Source organism: Staurois parvus, unplaced genomic scaffold, assembly GCF_062004578.1.
Source record: "Staurois parvus isolate SC_StPar_1 unplaced genomic scaffold, SC_StPar_1.0 ptg000286l, whole genome shotgun sequence".
NCBI lineage: Eukaryota > Metazoa > Chordata > Amphibia > Anura > Ranidae > Staurois > Staurois parvus.
In genome coordinates this window covers 314,692-336,148 of record NW_028318082.1, presented here as the reverse complement: position 1 = coordinate 336,148, position 21,457 = coordinate 314,692, and the positions used below count along the sequence as shown (strand labels likewise).

Below are 21,457 nucleotides of genomic sequence, written 5' to 3'. Positions count from 1 at the left end.
TCAACAGGATTAGTTATATTGAAAGGCAAAATTCTGGAACACGAGAAAAGAAACTAATCAATACAAAAAAAAATTAATCCATAAATATATGAATGAAATAATGACTTGAGGAAACATTTCACTTTATTTGTAATTCCACTGCTTATCTTAAAGTTGAAGTCTAACCTGTTTATATTTTCCTCCACTGGTTCCTGTTTTCCTTTTTTATCATGATACTACATTAATAAAAAAATATTTATTAGGGGGGAGAAGCTGTGATTTGAAGGAGATTGTGGTGCAAGGGGGGGACTGTGGTGAGAAGGGAGGACTAAGGACACTGATGTAAAGGATGGAACTGTAATGTAAAGGGGGAGCTGTGATGTGAAGTGGGGGAAGGGAGAGGAGTGGGGGGACTGAAGACACTGATGTTAAAGTGGAACTTCACTCTCTCAATCAACATGGACTATTTGTAATTCTTATGCTGCTAGCATTATTAAATAGATAGGAACGTATATCATGTTTACTTGTTTTAAACCCTTTTTTTTACATTTCTTCAGTTACTTCCTTGTTTCCAGGCCTAGGCAAATGATGTCACACACACCTCAGGAACCTTCAAGGGGGGGATGGCCAATGCCTGAGTGAAGGGCAGATGGAATCATCTGCCCTTACTCAAGATGGCCACTGCCAGGTGTTTTTTAAAATTAATTCTCAGCAAAATAAAGCATGGAGTCATGGATGTATGGGTGAGTTTACTTTGAATATAAACAATTAATAAACAGCATTTTTGGTTTGTTGTGCTCAGATGCAGTGCAGTTCCACTTTAAGGTAATAGGGGCTGTGACGTGAAGACACTGATATAAGGGCTTGTTCACACTTTGGTACTAGGAAAAAACATAGGTCTGCAAGGACACACAGAAAATAATTGCTTGCTATTTGCTCTGTTCACACTGCAGCTGAGACCCTGGGTGCACACAGTGCAGAAAAATGCATAATGTATGCAGTTTTCCACAACAAATAGGAGATCACCAGAAGGCTCTGTGTACTGTTCGATTTCATGCACGGCAGCAGAACTGCAGTGCAAAAAAATTAATTAAATATAATTTTTACATTTCAAAACAGCTGAAAGAAAAAAAGTACATAGTGCAATATGCATAAATGCACATCACACCACTTCTCAGACCTCAAACTGACAGAAGCATGCACAGTAAACCTTGCGTTGTACCGCACAGCTAGTATGCATGGGCCCTTAAAAAAAAGCGTGACTAAACTGTGAAGAGGAAGGCTGTGATGTGAAGGATCTGGGTCATAGCACAAACATGTGATCTAGATCTCTGCTGTAAGAAAATTTACTGAGCGGACCACTGTGAATTGTAATTCAATACCCCTGGTCCAGGGGATAGGACATTCTTAGGTAGGCTTAATTAGGCTTAGTAATGCCCACATGTGATGCAGAGCCTCCATGATTGCAATAACTGAGATTAATTGAATTAAATGGGTGGGCCTGAGACCGTAAAGACCTGTATCGACAGGCTTTGGATTTGTGTCACTGAGATCAGTTTAAGATACTTCTGAGATCATTCAGAATTCATTGACAAGTTCATTTGACCTGCAGTTGAACTCCTCCTTTACTGCATTTGACCTGCTCCAAGCAGGTTTTTAATTTTCCTAGACTTTTATGGGAATAAAAAACAATTTTAATGAACAAAAGCCAGGCAATACAGGCCCTAAGGTTTGGGAGAAAGGACCGAAATGATCCTGAATGTCTTCCAACAAGGAAATGAGGTGGACTCAATCTGACTTGCTGCAGCTTCTGATGCACACTTTGAGCCTGATGTCCTCTCTATCCCATATCAAAGGGTTTCTAATTTATCTGCAAATGCAGACACTTATTAGAAATAATATTATTTAAAATTATTACTTTAGTATTTCCAAAATGGCATCAAATCTGTTCTTAGTCTGTATACATATGGGTTTTCTGTATGTATAAGAGATTTGATAGCAGCTGACAATCAGCACTCATTTATGATCTATTTTTACCCACTCATAACTGTGACAATGATGTATAGATGTCCAGACCAAATTTAGCACCATCAATGTGTTGGGTTACCTTGACAATAGCTGTATGACTAATTTGAAAAATGTATACTTTTTTTAAGGACATAGTGTATAAGTCTTTAATTTTTCACACTGCTTAACAAATACCCTGATCATTTTTAAAAATAACACAAAACTTGAAATTATATTTTTTATACCGTAATTGTATCTGACATTGTACTTCTATCTATGTATGAGTGCAGAGAGAGAGGCACAGTGCTACCTGGAGAGGTTAATTTGTAAAGAAACCTCCAACCTGTATGTGATTACTATGATGGACTGCCATGGTGATCCTATAATTTGGAACAGCAGTGCCTGGTGTCTGATCATTAGTCTGAAACCTTGGATGTCACTGAATTATCAGCATGCAGTAGTAGGCACTGATATTTAATATCGTCAATATCAATTAAAGTTCTCTCTGCATGGTGACCCAAGCCTAGGCACACTGATGTACACAATGCAAATGTCTACTGGTAACTTATCGAAATGGTTTTGCAAAAGTTTTGCAAAGGCTTGATATAAACTGAAGCCCATGTATACAACCCCTAATGAGTGGGATTCAGAGCACAGAATTAAAGTTGATCGATGATGGCACACTACACTTGTTCACTCACCCGTCCAAGGAAGTGTGTATTGCCTCTTATTAATCCCTGCATATTTTCATCCCGAAGATTTTCTTCCACCAGGAGATGTTCCATAAAAAGTGCCATTGAAAATACACAGTTCCAGAGAACTCTGAAGAAAAACGATGGATATATGTATATTTTTATTAAAACAGTGACACACCTTTGCAGACAATTGTGGAATGTATTTTATTATAATACCCCACATGCTGCAACCTTGGAATATCAACATATGCATTTCACAGTAACACACCTTATTGACTCTTTGTGCTGCTCACCCTCCCTGAACAAGAATCTGCTATCAAGTCAAATTCAGGTACTTTCACTGCTTACATTTAAACTGGAACTCCAACTTTGTCTATAAAAGTATTTTTGCATTTGTAATTACCACAATAAGGGTGCCCTGGTTGCCAATACACTTACACGTCCCTATCCTGTCCCCTTGCAAAATGTAAATAACCCATACGAAGTAGCTGTGCGAGGTCAGTGCAATAAAGCCAGAAATACAGCATTCATTAAATTCCCTGTCTTCCACTGAGTCCTTTGTACTCCCCTGAGTCTCAGGACATTACCACGTAGGAAATGCTGATGCTTGGAAAAGCTGATACAATTTTCAGAGGGTGCTGCGCAGAAAGGCTGCTACAGGTTGTAGGCAGTGATCAAATATTACACCAGTACGCTGTCACCAACCATGTAACCAGCTGTCACCATCCAGAAACAACATTTGGGTCCAAAGGAATCATCACGTTGGTACATTAAATATAGAAGTAAGATGAAGTTTTAATTCAGATGGCATTTTCTTAATACATTGGTAAAAAGACAAATGTCCACAATTTAGAATTTTAAAAACAGCTCTGCAGACCTAAACTGACACCTAGCTACCAATTAGTTAAGCATCCCATAAGACCTCATAAGAATACAACAAACAGTGAAACTGCAAAACCAGCAGGTCTTGACACACTGGGTTTGATTTAATAAATCTGGAGTGTGCAAAATCCGGTGCAGCTCTGCAGAGAATCCAATCAGCTTCCGGGTTTTATTGTCAAAGCTTAACTGAATAAGGTGAAGTTAGAAATGGATTGGCTGCCATGCACAGCTTGTAAAAACTTTTTAATGGTGTTTGAGGAAAATATAACATCGAATACATACTTTGGGGAGGGGACTCAATCCTTGAGTTGAGCTTTAAAAATAATCAAGCAATAGTGAAGTAAAAACTGCATTAAAGGATAAAGTTCACCGTTTTACAAAAATAATAAATGCACTTTTTTTTGCAGGTATTTGCATTTATTTTTTGTTTCTGGAGCCTGTAAAGCATTGCAACCAGTGATCAGCAGATCGCTGGTGCCATAAAGGTCTTCATCACAGACCTGTCAGTGTATCTTTGTGCCTGTAAATCCTCTACGGGCAAGCAGATGCCTACTGACAGGAAGACTCAATGAACTACCACGGCGCTCAACAGTGCCGTGGTACTTCATTGAGAACTACAAGCCGACAGCTGCAAAAGGCTGTCGGAACTTGTAGTGTTCTCATTCACATAATACTGTGAATGAGTGACATGGATGGCAGGCGGAGCCTCGCACGGCCAAGTTTTTTTTTTTACAATTGTGACAGCTAACAGGGAGGACAAAGCTAGCTGTCACAACAGGGGCCGGTCCGTTCATAACATGTTACACCATGAATATGGTTGTAACATGTAACACATTAGAAAAGGTGAACTTATCCTTTAATGTGTGTCTTTTATATCTACCTTAGCTTAGCTTTAACAAATTGCATTTATTGTTATGCAGTCTCTCAGGTTACCTGATCTGTCTGATTCCTGTTTTGCACCATGCACCCCGTTCCTGTAAATATCCTCCTGAACAGGTCAGTTCAATGGGCACTTGTATGTTTTTAACTTGTCGCATCCATTCTTGAGGGTCTGAACGCAGCATACTGTCTTTCAATGATTCTAGGCAAGCAATAGCAGCATAGAGGTCAAGAACCTGGAAAAAGGAGCAAAATTTTGAGATATTGTAATTTGATAAAACCGCTAAAAACATTCAGAATCAATAAAAGTCTGTTTTTTTTGTTTTTACTTGTTATGAAGTCAGGGATTTTTTGTTTTTACTTTTAATATTGGGCCTATTTATTTAAAAGAATTAAATAATTCAAGAAAATACTGCATTATTGCCACTATATGGAGCTAACGACCATTTGTGAGTTATTGTGACCACTTGAGACATTCACGCAGCAACTTTTTTCATAAATACAGCAGACCTCTATCGGTGTACTTAGGAATGTGAATGCTGGCCTGTGTCAGCAGCACAATAGTCAGAGTCAGACTGCAGTTCTTAGGAAAAAGCAACATGGGTTTTTAACCACTTGCCCTCCTGAGGCTTTACCCCCCTTGACCAAGCCATTTTTTGCAATACGGCGCTGCTTTACTTTGACAATTGCGTGGTCATGCAACGCTGCACCCAAATAAAATTTATGGCCTCTTTTTCCCCACAAATAGAGCTTTCTTTCGGTGGTATTTGATCACTTGTGCGTTTTTTATATAAATTTATGCCAAAATATATTCTGCTACATGTCTTTGCTATAAAAATTCCGATGGGGGCATGGTCTGGTCCCGGCCTGGAATGGTCGCCTGCTAGAGGAGCTCCTGCTCACAGAGGTCCTTGTGCGAACTAGAAGCAGAGGAGCGCTCGCGGCGAGATGGGGAAATCAATGGCGAATGCCTCCTCCACCCAATCCCACTCACCGCGAGACCCGAGCACACAGCTGAGCTGCAATAAACCGGAGTTATTCTGCATCCCACTCTCCCCGCCCTGCCAGCACGAGCCCGACAGCAGTTAGGCATGCACGATCTCCCTCCTCTGATCCACATCCTGGTAAGCCACTAACTATGTACGACCTTCACACAATCGCTACAGACATTAAATACACAATCTCAGCTGCCATCTCAGACCTTCGCTTAGATATACAAGTGGTTGCTACATGGCTTGAAGATGTAGAGGAAATTGTGGCCCGCCATGACACTGCTATACACAGAGTACAGCAAACGACATCTTCTCATGCCCTACATATCCGTGAATTGCATAGACATCTGGAAGACTTAGATAGTCATGGACGCAGACATAATTTGAGGGTGAGAGGGTTCCCTGAGATTGTTGAACCTAACCAGCTACCATATGTTGTTCTTGCTGTGTTTAATGACCTTTTGGAGAAACCCCTGGAATCTCCCATAGAATATGAATGCCTACATCGCGCGCTGAGGCCCAGGAGCAGGGACACAGATCCTCCCAGGGATGTAATCTGCTGCCTGGTCAGCTTCCAACTTAAAAAAGAGATATTACAGAGGGCTCGTGACCGCAACCACATTACATTCAATGGCACAGAAATCCAAATCTATCAGGACTTATCTCATATCACATTACAACATCGGAGGGACCTCCGACCTCTCCTAGATTTACTACGCTCCAGAAACATCACATTTAGATGGAATTCCCATTCTGTTTCTCTGCCTCACATATGGGCTGCACCACTAACCTACGCGTACCTGAGGACCTGCGCCAGTTCTGCGATCAGCTAGACATACCCCTCATTGAAGTACCAGACTGGTACAGCTCCTTACACCTGCCGTCACTACCATCCTCGGCCTATCAAGGCAACCATGGGATCAACAGTAACCACCAAAAACTGTAGGCGCAGAATGACGCCACCTTCTTCTCCATCACCTTCTATGCATGGAGCAAAAGGAGGGGATAGTCTCCTGGCTTCTCCGGCGCACTGAAAGGCACGACACATTGACTGACCTAATCAAGCACAGTTCTCCTGGGTACAGTGATTCATCTCCCCCATGCATAAACCCCTGCTACTCCCCTCTTCAAACTTGTGTCACAGATACTGACAGCTTCCATCCTCAACTGCTCACATCAACGGAACTGCCCAATGGAACTGCCCATCAGAGTGTACATACACTTGCTTTCCTGGCCCTCCTTTTCAAGACCTGTTTAAACAGGTATGTTCATAACGTCACAGTGCTTATTGTCGCCTCCTCCCTACCGTGGACTCAGTTACCACCATCCTAACCACTTTATCTGGTAAACTCGTGTCTTAATTTAGTGTATGTTTTTATTCCAACAATATAGGATACCATAACATGCAGATTCCTCTTCATGTCCAGCTAAATATGCATGTTCAATATGCTAAACTGCTGACCTGTCCTCTTTCCACATCGTATATCCACAACTAAGCACAGGGGATGTGGTCCTAACTATGATTTCCCTCCTGCTCCTTACCTATTTTCCCCTTGTACTTTGCCCCTCCCCCCCTTTTTCCCATTTTCCATTATACCTCTCCTCTCTTCACCAGTCTCTCAAAGATGATGTGGCAACATATTTGAGCAACAGAAATCGGTGCTACTGACCTATTGTTTTAGCAGCTAGCTTGCACATACCTGTCTACCTCATGTATGGGGCCTTGCACTTTTACCTAACCTCTTTTTTTTCTGCCCTCAGGACACTTGAGCCTGCCTACTTGTCTGGTCACACATTTTCAGTACCTTACCTTTATTAGGTATTTGGTATATGTTGAATGGTTTACTTGTTATCTAATGTATGATTCCTGGTCGTTAATGCCTTTCAAATGATTCTAACATTCCGCGAACCACATATTGTTTAAAAATCTCCCCCACCCCCCGTGACAGGTGTGGCAACTCATTCACTCTATTCCCGCTCCTGACTCTCGGATACGGGGAATAATTGCCTTGGTTTGACCCTTTGATACACATACTCCCATCAATGGGGGAGAGATGTTTTGTTAGTGATTTTTAACTTCCACCTATGGTACGTTACGAAGCTGACCCACACTCTAGAAAATGATTGCAATAAGAGAATACAATGTAATGGAATATCTGTCTATGTGTGTATAGTTATATTAACGCAGACTTGTCTTAACCTCCCGCACGACTCACATAATATCCCACCTGCTAGATACTCTAATTGAGCAATATACTAGACCTCTGTGAGCTAGGGATGTATCAACGTTCTCGGCCGCCACCTACCACATCTCCACCCAGCCAAACTGATTCCCTCCGGACTTGATATACTCTTTAGAGCAAGTCAGCTGGTCTACACTTGCTCCATGGATTACTAGCTCTTCTTCTACTTCTTCAGCTCCTTTCATTCTCTACCCCTCCCCCACCCTTTTTTTTTTTCTCTTCCTTTTTCCTCAGTCTCCCTTCCCACTCATCCACACCCTCCCCAGAAACCTCCTGCACCCTTTTATTAGTGTGCACAGTCCTCTGGGAAACTATCCCTTCTATTCACACCTCTGGGGGGCATACAATTTTCCTCTACAATAGTCTTTACAAAGAGAGTAGCTATGGCATCACATACGCCAGTAGATTGTCCGGCCACCGTAAAAATGGTTTCCCTGAATGTCAAAAGGCCTAAATGTTCCTGAAAAGCGCTCTCAAATATTGACATCTATGCGTAGTCTCAAAGCAGATATTATCTTTCTTCAGGAGACACACTTTCGTACAGATTCTTTACCCAAGCTTTCCAATCTACATTACCCTACAGTTGCCCATACCACAAATGCATCCTCCAAAACAAAAGGGGTTTCTATCCTTATTTCCAAAAAGTTAAAATGGCACACCACTGACACACTGTTGGATGTGGATGGACGTTATATCTTTCTTAAAGGTTCCCTCCATGGACGTCAAGTAACAATGGCAAATATTTATAGCTCAAATGTCGCCCAGGAAAGATTTTCCGCAACATTGTCCAGCTTCCATCTGGCTTGCATTCTGGTATGCTAGTACTAGGTGGGGACTTCAACTTAGCCCTAAACCCAATCTTAGACCCTTCATTGGGCTTCATCTTAGACCCTTCATCGGGCAACATACAAAGCTCTGCGACAAATTAAATTTCAATTACAAGATCTCCTCCTACACGACACGTGGTGGATGTTACATCCGACGGTTAAGGATTACACCTTTTTTTCTGCACCTCACAATAGATATTCACGTATTGATAACCTCTTTCTATTTCAAAAAGACCTCCCTCTTCTCCGCAATGCCACGATAGAACCCATGTTTCTTTCAGATCACCACCCTGTTTCATTCACCCTGACCTTCTCCGAGTCTATTCTTTACACGAAAATCTGGCGACTCGACTCATCCCTTCTCACTGACAAATGCCAAACAGATGAAATTTATTCCTGTATTCATGCCTTCTTTACAGAAAATGACACACCAGAAGTTACTCCCATGACACAATGGGAGGCCCTCTAATGCGTTATCAGAGGTACCCTCTTAGCAATGGCCGCGGCAATTAAAAAAAAAAAGGCGTCAAGCTAGGACCCTAGAACTTATAAACCGAATCAAACTACTAGAATCGACACAGTCACATGCACAACAAACATATCATGATCTCACCCAGGCTAGAATTCTTTTATTAGAAGAACTAGGCCGTAAGGTGAAACGTAAATTTGTACTATGCAATACATTTTTCTATACACAAGGTAACAAAAGTGGTAGATATCTGGCTAAAGCCTTCAATCCAAAAAAGCAGACCTAACGATACACCATATCCAAAACACTCAAGGTACAGTCTTTTCTAAAATGGAGGATATAGCAGCCCAGTTTGAAAGTTATTACTTATATAACCTACCTGCTCAGACACATATGAATGCGGCCCCGCTTACTAGAAAGCACATGATCAGGTATTTCCTTCAAAAATATTGTCCAAGACGTATTTCAGTTTGTTGGGTACTGAGTTAGAAAAACCTATATCTGGGGAAGAATTGGGCTAATAAGGATATAAAGGGTATCACGGTCTCTAATAATCTTACCTATAAGCTATTGGCTTTTACCGACGATATTCTCCTTTTCCTCACAGAGCCACTTGTCACTCTCCTCAATCTGCTGCAAGACTTTGAACTATTTCACTCTTTACCTAACCTCAAGATAAACTTCACAAAATCCAATGTGTTTAACATTTCACTCTCCGCACACCCAGTGACTCAATACCAGACGAATTTCCCATTTAAGTGGCAGTCTGACTCCCTCGCCTGCCTTGGCAGCCAAATACCTGCCACCTTGAGTGACCTGTATTCTAAAAATTTTTTACCTGTACTTCGTGTTATCCAAAACAATTTATGTAAATGGGACAAATCGCACTTATCCTGGTTCGGACGCACAGCTTTTCTAAAAATGAATGTTTTGCCACTCTTTTTTTATATCCTCCAAACCATCCCCATCAAACTACCTCTGACATTCTTCGCTACTTACCGACAAGCCTGTACTTCCTTCTTGTGGTCCACACGCCGTCCACAAATACGATACTCACAACTAATCCTGCCCAAATTGAAGGCTGGAATTGGACTCTCTGATTTGTGCAGTTATTATAGGGCCTGTCATCTAGCTAGGATTGTGGACTGGAATATACACGCACGTCTTAAGGATTGGGTCAAGCTTGAGGCCTCCTTCACTTCGCTATCTTTGGACTCAGTGCCGTGGATCTCCCCCAAATACTTACCAACATCACTTCGACAACATCCTCTTATTAGCCCCACCTTGCATAGTTTCTGGGAAGTGGAGTCTAAAGTCGCTCTCTCTTCCAATACCGGGACTTATGACACCAATCTGCCTGAACCCAGAATTCCCTCCTGGAATGTCTCAACAATTCTTGGCAAACTCTTGGCCACACCCACGAATCCGAGCATCTAAATTTTTCAGAGCTGGACGTCTCCTCAATTATGCAACTCTCTCTTCCCAAATGAATTCCTTGTCCCTTCCTTTTTGGACCTATGCTCAAATTTGCCACTTTCTCCGGGCCATAGATAGCTCCCAGTCCGTTTCTCGCTCATTGACCCCCTTTCAATCCATCTGTTCTCGTTCCTCACCACAACAACACGTGATATCTCAAGTAATTACTCTATGTTGATATTTCTTCAGACTCCAATAAAATTTGTCTGTCTTTAGAAAGATCTAGATTAAGATCTCTTTCCCGAGACCAATGGGAAACCATTTTTGCTACCGCACATAAATGCTCCATTAACGTCACGACCCAGGAAAACTGTTACAAAATCCTGTCACGTTGGTATAGGACCCCCACACAGATTCCACTCGGAGACAACCAACCTATGTTAGAGATGTAACAAGGAACCAGGTACACTTCTACACCTCTGGTGGTCGTGTCTGCTAATTCAATCATACTGGTCACGTTGGACTACACCCCGGCACAACTCCTCTTACACCATTCCTCCATTCTTGCCAAAATGTATTGCAAATCGCTAGTGATGAATATGGTCAATGCAGCCAAACGCTGCATACCAGTCCACTGGAATTCAACCCACACTCCTTCTCTATCTGAATGGCTAACTAGACTGGGTAATATTGAAGAAATGGAAGAACTGATACACATTGCTAATGATACCCCTTCAAAATTCTCTAAATATGGGCATGCTGGGCCCACTTCAAATCAACTGACCGGTTCCGTCAACTGACAAAAGCCACATCCTGAATGCCTTTTCTATATTAATACACCCCTCTGCTACGGACTCCCTTGCCAGTATAGAGGCCACTGAATGTATTCTCTGTACCTCCACTTTAGTTCTGGGACAGATTAAAGCAGGTGGGGTACCAACATTATTGGGCCCTGCCTTGCCGGACTGTAGATCTCCTTGCCATCCCTAGCTCCCGTTCCCGCAACACCCTCCCCCATTGTCATATTTCCTACTTTACATATCCCCTAAATATACCCTTACCCACATCACCCCCCCTTTTTTTCTCTACTCTCCCCTTACTCCTCCTTTCCTCCTCTGTACTCTATTTTCTTTTGCCGTCCTCCACTTTTTCAGTACCATCTCACTGCTTACAACTTACCTCCCACTCTCAGGTAACTAACTTCTTTTCTTTATACGGAAACTTGCGTTATATTTACTCCACTGAGTGATTGCTATGCATCACTGAAGACATGTGCATCAATTTATCATAAGGGTTTTGATAGCTTGCCACACATGATGTAGTACACAGTTCCCCCTACCACATATGCACAATGCCACACAAGACAGATATTTCCTTTTGGATCCATGGTATGAGATTGTTATCCTGTATAACATACTGAATCTGTGTATTGACGTTGGATCTTTTGATCATATATTGCTTTATGCTTACTTTGCAATGTCTTCTAAGAGATGTACACTGATCATTACTGTTGTTACGACTTTCTTTTTCAATAAAATATTATTGGAACAAAAAAAAAAAATCCCAATACATGTAAATTAATTGGTTAATGTGGAAAATTATAGCGTTTACAAATTGCGGTATATATACTGGGATTTTTGCATTTTATTTTTAATAGCAATGGTGGCAATCAGCAACTTATAGCGGTACTGAGGCACATATTCTGACACTGGGGGGGATCAGTGCTAAAAAAAAAAAAAAAAAAAAAAGCATTGACACTGTACTAATGACACTGGGCAGGAAGGGAATAACATGAGGAGTGGTCGAAGGGTTAACTATGTGCTGGGAGTGTTTTACTAGGGGCTGTGTCCATGTGCTTAACTGTAAGCACACTGCTTTGGATGGCTGTGGATGGCTGTGCGCACCCCCTACCTGGAAATGCAAAATCACACACATATATATATATATATATATATATATATATATATATATATATATATACACATACCTGATTTTGCACACCAGTGCCATCCTGTGCCAGTATTTCTGCTATAGGGCGGACGGGAAGCGGTTAAAGTAGAAGTCCAGTCAAATCTAAACTTAAATCTGCTCCCACCCCCATTCTAAGCCCTATACTAACTTGTTTGCTTATCTCTTACATGGCTTAATGTACATGGTGGAGTGGAGGTGCAAACAGTGAATCCCTGCTGATGTACTAAGGAATTCCTGAAGTGCCAATGAACAACCTGTTGCTGTGAGATCCCATATGGTTTCAAGGCAGGTGATAGATGACTACTGATAGCATGCTGTTACAAGTCTTATCCCTTGGTAAGAGGCTGCAATTGATGGTGGTGTTAAAAATTCACAAGGCTGCTTATTGTCATTCACAAGTGGAAACATTTGAAAAAAATTGCAATGGTGGTGGAAACCGCCTACACATAACTACTTGTTTCATTTGTATATTTGCATATAGGTGTTGGACTTCCAGCAGGATCTATGCTTATTGATTTAATAATTGGTAATTTTTTTTTTTTGTGTCACTTTGGAGTAGTGGTGTCACTCTTTGAATTAAAATTTTTCTATTGTATTTGGATTTATGATGTTGGTACACATATCATATTTATTTTTGATAACATTATGATCCTTTGTATTGGAATACATGTAACTAAGACACTTAATTTAGTAACACAGTCCCAACATTTGTATTTGTATTCTGGTTCAGCACTGGTATTATGTGTTGCTTGTGAGTGCAGATGTGGGAGTTTTGTATTTAGATTTTTGTTTGATGCTGAGCAACAAGCGCAGTTTTTCTGCCATTTATCTATTCGAAACTGTATTATTTTGAATACAGAATGGAAAGGTTAAAATCTGTCAGGTTTTTTTGGTATCTGTGTCTCACTGGGGAGTTCTCCCTTCATTCCATTCCTGTAAACCCAACAAAATGATATGAAATCTATCCAAACTGAAAGGAAATCCCCTCTTCGACAGCTATCACAAATATCCCAATTCACAAAATTTCTCTTGGATTTTTCCTCAGTTTCAGTCCCAACGACAATGGTCACCAGGTCATATACAAAAGATGAATCCCTAGAGATTCCAAATCCTTCCCAACTGTATCCAAGGCTTAAACAATGCTTTTAGATACACTTCAAAAAAATAAATTCACCCCCAGGGGCTAATTTTGCTTTTAAACCGCCCCCCCCCCATCTTTTTCCCTGATGTCCAGGAGCTGGAGCAGGGCTGGCGTAATTTTCGCCTTGCAAAAATGGAGGGAGGGGGTGGGCTGAACCAAAAATCCTTCCCCAACCCCCCAAAAAAGGTTGCTTTTTCAGGTTAAGGTTATTGGTTATCCAAGAGTAAAGCTCTACAGCAAGTAGTCTTTTTTCTTCTAATTTTGAGTTGCAAAAGGGATACTTTAAGTAACTTGTTATTTGGTTGCTATAGGTGGAAGTTGCCTAAATGATTCATCATTCTCAGCCTCAAGTGTCTTTCTGTATTGTTTTTATAAAGTGCTATAATGGTCAGAACACAATTACTCCTAGCATGAATACCAGGAGTTTCATGTAAACACAATATCCTCACCATCTCATTTCTTAGTGTTGGCTTTGGATCGTTGATCTTCTGAAGGAGGGAATCCAGAACTGCAGGGTTGACCACCAAAATCCTGTTCAAGTTTTGCAGCCTGTGTTGAAATGTACTATATCCAATATGGACCCATGGTAGAAGTAGAGGTTCCTTAGCTTTTGTGGAGGATCTTAATTCTTCAATACAGGCAGACAGAGCAAACTCCATGATCTATAACATATATAATATGTGTAGTTTGGGTTACTAAATTAAGACATTTGTTTAAAAATGTAAAAATGATTCTTGCCTTAAGATATACTTGTGCTGCCGGTTAGTCACATCCATATCTCACCATATAAAGCAACGCCTGATGTCAGCCTGTTTTACGTCCAGCCAGAAGTGATGGAATTTTCTACTTTATCAGAAGTACTCTGACAATAGCTTTTTTCTGTTGCATTTTTATTGCCTCAGATAGAGTTATGGCTCTAGTACCAATGTCCAAATTGCATGGAGCAGCTCTATTCAAGAAACAGTTCATATTTCTAATGCCAATTTGTATACTTGAACCTGTGCTGTGTCCATGCAGGGCAAAATGCCAGGCTTTTGTTTTACTGTGAACAACTGAATCAATAATGACTGGTAGTCAGAGACCATGTGATTTAGGCCGCAAAAGCTTGAAGAAAGTGACCTAAATTTTGCAATTTATGGCAAGTGTTACTATTTTTTAAATTAAAAGTGAGTAACAAAATTCTGTGATGCTGACATGTGCCACACTTCATGTGAAGTGTACATTCTAATGAATGGTCCTAGTCTTATGTTTTAGTAGTTATACTCTACCACAGTAGGGATCAGCACACTAGTGTAATACTCTGTAATTATTACCTATAATGTATCTTATCCAGGGTTTAGTGTATGTTTTGTAGAAACATATCCAGGTCTGTATATCACACACTTCTAAACTACTAACACTACTAATTCTACCTTTAACTTTTCAGCAGAGGATATGCTCATGGTCATAAGGATGAAGTCTCGTTTATAATTCAGGAAAAGGTTGTGTTGCGTATTTTCTTCCTGGGAGGTAACATGTATTCCCAATGGTGTTTTACAGAAGATCTCCAGAAATTTAAATGCAGGACCTTAATTAAAACAGAAAGTTAGGTTTGGTAAATTTAGGCATACACACATCTTGGAAACAGAAAGGTGCAGATGCTCAAATCAATTTACAACTATAAGAAGAGGGTTCAGCACACAGGTGGGGCCCTATTCACACTTGAGCAAACTGTTAGGGTACCTTGACGCAGGTGTGTTGTTGCATGTTAACATGCAGATCAGTAAAACGGAACTTCACTCTCTCAATCAACAATTACTATTTTTAATCCTTATGATGCTAGTATTAGTAAATAGACAGAAAAGTATACTATATTTACTTATTTAAAACTTTTTTTTTTTTTACATTTCTTCAGTTACTTCCTGGTTTCCATGCCTAGGCAAATGATGTCATACATCCCAGCAGTCTTCAGGAGGGGAGGAAGGTTTCTCAGCTCAGCCTATGCTGATGAACTCCAGGAACTAGTTGCTAAATGAATCATCTGCCCTTACTCAAGATGGCTACTGTCAGAAATACCAGGGGGTGTTTTTCAAAATGAGTTCTCATAAAAATAAGCATGGAGACATGGATGGATGTGGGAGTTTGCTTTGAATATTAACAATGAAATAAATAGCATTTTTTGTTTGTGGTGCTCAGATGCAGTGCAGTTCCACTTTAAGGTAGTGCATTCATTACGAAGGCTGCTAATGCACTGCAATGTACCACTAAATGCATGGGATACTTTTTCAGCAAAGCAGTATACTATAATCTCATTCTAACATTTAGTTTAAAACAGTTGTAATGGCTTTACTTGTAAATATGTGACATGATATCAACCATACTTCTTGAGTGTTGCAGCGTAAATGGATAATTGCACTTTCAAACAAAGTGCTCTTATTTTTCACCCCCTTACCCCCACCAACCCCATAGTGACAACACCCCTTCCTCCCCAGATGCATACTTACCTTGCAGTAACAGTAGTATTTAACAGAGTTCTGCGTGAATAACTTTGCAGACAATCCTGTCCTTTAGTATTGTCCAGTAAGTGATCACAGTCTTACTGTTTGCTTCATATTTTAAAAAGTTACAGTCATAGCAGAAAAACCTAATCCAGCTGCTCTGTCTGCATTATAGCAGTGATCTCCCTGCAGTGGTCAGATATTCCCTCTGCTGAGTCACAGCTAGAGCTCTCCAAACAGCTCTAGTTCTGGCTCAGCAGAGATGTGCTGGAACACAGCAGAGAGACCACTGCTTCCAGACAGACAGCAGCGGCTCTTCTCTGTGGCATGAATGAAGGAGATGTGCCTCCCTACTATGGCTGTAGCGGTTTTATGAATGAAACAAATGGAAATACTGTAAACATTTACTTACTTATGCTGCCACTTAAGTTGTTTTGACAAAATTTTACATGACAGTTTAGTGGGTATTAAAGGTTGTACAGCGGTTTAGTGTATAAGCTAGTGTTTGAAATACATAGGCTGAATATTACCTTCTGCATTATCTATGTGCTGGGCCTGAGTCCATATATCTTCCAGATAATCTTTAATCCTCCAGCTGAAAGGTAAACCATTTTCGCCAAATACAGAGATATTCATGTAATTCTTCACCAGAACGGTTTCATTCTGAGAACTGTAACACAAACCATCAGACAAGCAAACAATTAGCCGTTGGTATAATCACAGATTAAATAATTGTCTAAGCAACACTGAATTTTATATTTTAGAATATGCTGTAGCACAGCCATACATACTGCTTTGTGGTTGTGCTTCATCCTTTTATCCTACAGCAAATTTTTCAGACAAAGTGAAAACAATGACTACTCTGTAATTTCCAATGATGAAAAACACCCTGAAAGTCCCATAAGAGAGATCAGGTGCAGCATATCAAAAAAGAGAAAGGCCTCTTTTTACTATAATAATGTACAAGGTGACAATTTAATTTCCAGTATGTCAGCGGTGTAGCACTATGTCACACAGCCATCCACACTCGAGCACATTCTTTTGTAACTTGAACTCGGATGGGTCGCAGGCCAGTTGAAACAGTCTTTATGGAGTAGTACAAGAAATAACATGTGTGTGCATTGCACTGTTGGCAGGAAATGAGCGACAGTAATCTGGAGCAGCGGATTAACTACTTCCTGTTCGCTCACTGCCTATAGACGGCGAATGGGAAGCAGCGACGATGCAGGTAAATGTACCTGTACATATACAAATATATGGCACAAACCCTGGTCTACTTAAAAAAGGGGAGATCAGTAAAAAAAAAGCAGTTAAATAAATACACATGAGTCAATATTGTGGGAGAGTCCACACAAATAATGCACTAGATGGATAGCTTGACCAAGAGACTGGAAATGATCTCTGCTGCAACAAGAAGAAACACAAGGGGGCACCACTAGTGCAGTATTAAAAACCACTTTAATAAAACATTAATATCGCAGTCACATGGATGATGCAAGTAGAGCAGTTGTAGTAATAAACAGGCCTCAGCAGGCAGATCTGGAGGTGCATCAATGGTGCTCTAGAAGGTGGAAATTAAGCAGAGCTGGGAGACAGACCACAATGAACCACCGCTGTCTAGGATCGCAGCAGACGTGGGCTTGGGTAACCTAGGTGACACATTTCGCAGCAGCAATCAGTTCCTTTCTCAAACCTCTGATACACCATACCAGTGCCTTGATCACCGCTATACCCCATAACAGCATCCTGATAACCCCATATGCCATACCAGCATCCTGATCACTGCCATAGCCCATTGCAGCGGCCTGATCACCCCAGTGTATGGATCACCGCCATAAACCACACCAACGTCTTGATCACCACCATACTCCGTACCAGGTTCCTGATCAACGCTATACCCCATACCAGAGTCCTGATCCCCGCCATACCTCATACCAATGTCCTGATCACTGCCATACGTCATACCAGCATCTGGCCTTTTAGGGTCTCAACTGATCAATTTTCATATATATATATATCCCATAGTGTGTACACTCTATAACTTTCAAACAGAGTATTGAAGAAAGATTATTTGTTTGCTAAATTTTATAAATTTAATATAAATTAAAAATTAAGCAAAAAATTAAAAACATTTTCTGTGGTGATCAAATACCAACAAAAGAATTCTCCATTTGTGTGAAAAAAAATTATAAAAATGTCATTTGGATGCAGTGTTGCATTACCACGCAATTGTCATTCAAAGTGCCACAGTGCTGTAAACTGAAAATTGGCCCAGACATGTAGGGGTGAAAGGGTCTGGACTTGAAGTGGTTGACATCAAATTTTGCATGAAAATTGGCAAAAGTGCAAATGAAACTTTAGCTCTGTTAAAAAAAAAAAAAAAAAAAAAAAGACTTATGATTAACATTCCATGAAGAAAGCAAGTTTTGAATGGCATAGGAGGTTTAAAGAGGGATGGAAAGATGTCCCTGGTAACGTAAGAGAAGAGCACCCAAAAATGCAAAGGACAGATGCAAACGTGGACAGAGTTTGAACCCTCATATGCTCACATTAAAGATTGAGTGCGCAAGTGATGGCAGAAGAATTGATCAGGGAAACTGCAGTTGATTCTAACAGAGGATTTGAGGATGAGAAAGATTTCTGGAAAGATGGTGCCACGAATCTTGACAGAAGATCAGAAAGTAAGTCGTGTTTAAATTTTATCCGATCTTTTGAAGAATGCAGAGGTGTTTGATAGGGCTATAACTGATGATGAAACATGGCGTTTCCAAGAATCTGGAAACAAAATGCAGAGCATGCAGTGGAAAACAAAATCCATGTCTTGTTCTCAGTACAAAACCATGCTGGTGTTTTTTTTCCCATACGGTTCACAGAACATGGTACAACAGCCAATCAACACTGTTACTTGGAAATTCTGAAAAAGTTACGGGAATCTGGAAGAAAAGATCAGAACTTTAGCCTGACAAGTAGATTCTCCACCACGACAAAGCTCCTGCATAGGATACATTAAGTGTAGTGTGAGTTCCAAGCCTAGAAATTCTATTTAAAACTTGACCAATCACCTTATTCCCCTGACTTAGCACCCTGCAACTTTTGGCTGTTTCCAAAATAAAAAAAATCCTTAAAAGGACACAAATTTGATGACATTCCAGACATATAGCGTGGTGCGACAAGTCTTATGAATTTATGTGAAGTGTTATTTTTGAATGATAGATCCACTTTAAGGTGGTTCAAAAAGACATTTTTCACCAGAAATAGAAATATCTAATACTTTCCTGCTTTCTGTAATGGTAGTGGCACCTTACCTCCTCTTCTGGGGTCCCCCGCCGGGGTTCTCCACGCCTCCTTTTCTGCGTGCGCTCCCATAGCAAGCTAAGTGCTGCACACACATACCATAGATAGGCCCAGCTCTCTGCTCCCTCCTCAAAGGATTTGACTGACAGCAGCAGGAACCAATGGCTCCCACTGCTCCCTCTGTGAGAAGAGCAACAGTGTTGCTGCAGAAAAACAAATCGCTTGGTCAAGAGAGGCTCAGTGAGTATTTAGTGAGGTGTGTGTGCGGGAAAGGGGGGGGGGGTGATACAAATACTGGGACAGTAAGGAATGCACTAGGGTAAAAATTGCTTTGGCTTTAGAACCACATTAAAGAGAACCTGTCACTGTGCCCAATCAAGCCAAAGTGATAGAGTTTCCTTAAACCCACCCCATCACCCAGTTCTACTCACATTCACAGCGATCCCCTGAAGCTTCTTCCTCCATCACAGCTGCCCTCTGCTTCCAGGTATGAGGGAAGTATTACATCACATTATGTACATTAAAGAGACCCTGCCTTGGAAAGGTAACAGGGTTTCTTGAAGTATAAGATTATCACACAAATGATCTAGTTGCTGTAGTAAAGTTTACCTGTGGATATCTGAAATAGGCAGAAGATTTTCATCATAGAAAATGTGCATCCATAGGCATTTCACATAGTCTTCCACATGCTGGTCCACAAGGAGGTTCAGGTTGGCGTTGCGATCGACAACAGACAAAATTTGGGACAAGAGTGGTGTAACAGCTGCCTGGACACGTTTCCAAAGAGTTTGCCTATACAATACAACATTTTTATTGTGTTTTACAAAGAACTTGGCATCATTCATATTGGTACCTTTCATAAAAAAAAACATACAATAATCAACACTACTGGCTTATTGAAAACCTGATAGCATCTTGCTCCATTGGGGCATAGCAAATATTGCTTATTACCTTATTCGGTATTTATAAAACATTATTTTGCCATCAACACAGCTATAAGTAAGGGACTAAGTTACTCTTTTGCCTTAAGAATAAGTGATTCATACACCAATGAAAGATGGATTTAAATGGTATTTAATGTCAAAACATTTATTTGGAATAAGGTAGGAAATAATTAAAACTTCTTCTTATTAGTTATTTTTGTTGTTCCATTGGTGAGATTTTTCTTCACTTTCTGTCTCAAAACACAATAACATTGGAAAGCAGATATCTCTAAAGACAGGTCACATATTTGCTGTCATAAGTGTGCTATTTTTTTATCCTCTAATCTTGTTTTGGTGACAGCTCAAAATTTTAGACTTCTTTAACAAAGTTCACCAGGAAAATATGAGATGGTGAATCTGCCCGGTGGAGATGCAGACAGCAATAAAAACTTTCCTACTCTCTTCAAAGTATAAAAATTGGCTTCAGGTACACTTTATTTTTGTGGTACCTGAAAGTTCCAGCTTCCTGTAGAGCATCTTGATTTGCAGCCTCCCGAATAACCCATTGTTCAGGAAAATATGTATTTTCTTCCTGCGCCTTTAGCAATTTATGCAGCCGACACTTCAACATTTTTAAGAAAGAGCCTACAGGTGTAAAAAACATGAAAATGTCACTGTATAGAAGAGGATAAAAATAAAACAAAACGCCAACATGTTGTTTAAAAATAATTTTTTGCTCACAAGAGTTTTTCGTTAGTCATATCATTAGTCAGGATTTCTACTGGGACCAGCACAGTTGCTGATTGTGCCACAAGATTTGTTCACAAAATCTATGGAATATATAGCTTAAACAAGGTTGTGTTATGCATTTCCATACATACTGCTTTTGAGGTTTTATATGCAGACTGTGAAATGTGTTTTGACCAACAGAAAAATGTGTGTACAGTGGGAAAAGAAAAATACGTAGTACCAAAGTTCATTCCATTCCAGTCTAGGTACCAAAATTTGCTCTTATAAAGAACTGCTTTCCCTGAAATTAAGAAAAAGGCTACAAAACGTTCCCTCCAGCAAACAGGTGGCATAAACATCTAGTGCATTATCCACGGTTTATTCAAAAATGTGTAAAACACAAAAACACACTCACAAATGTAGCATGTATAAATGCTTTGTATGACAATGGAGATGGCCACAACATGAGCAAGATGTCCAACTGTCAGTGCGGTTGGGGTTTCTGACGTGTTTCGTGGACAAGTCCCTTTCGT

The 21,457-nt window shown here is 40.4% G+C and overlaps 1 protein-coding gene across 1 annotated transcript in view; it reads right to left on the bottom strand.

Annotated features, from left to right (window-relative positions):
- Positions 1 to 21,457, bottom strand: part of RNF213 (ring finger protein 213) — a 454,388-nt gene that overhangs the window by 136,893 nt on the left and 296,038 nt on the right. Inside the window, exons 34-40 of the mRNA XM_089682127.1 lie at positions 20,705 to 20,840; positions 19,882 to 20,064; positions 16,509 to 16,648; positions 14,914 to 15,068; positions 13,951 to 14,163; positions 4,497 to 4,678; positions 2,688 to 2,808 (exon numbers count right to left, since the gene is read on the bottom strand). Coding sequence (XP_089538253.1) covers positions 2,688 to 2,808; positions 4,497 to 4,678; positions 13,951 to 14,163; positions 14,914 to 15,068; positions 16,509 to 16,648; positions 19,882 to 20,064; positions 20,705 to 20,840 — 1,130 coding nt within the window. The remainder of the gene's footprint in view (positions 1 to 2,687; positions 2,809 to 4,496; positions 4,679 to 13,950; positions 14,164 to 14,913; positions 15,069 to 16,508; positions 16,649 to 19,881; positions 20,065 to 20,704; positions 20,841 to 21,457) is intronic.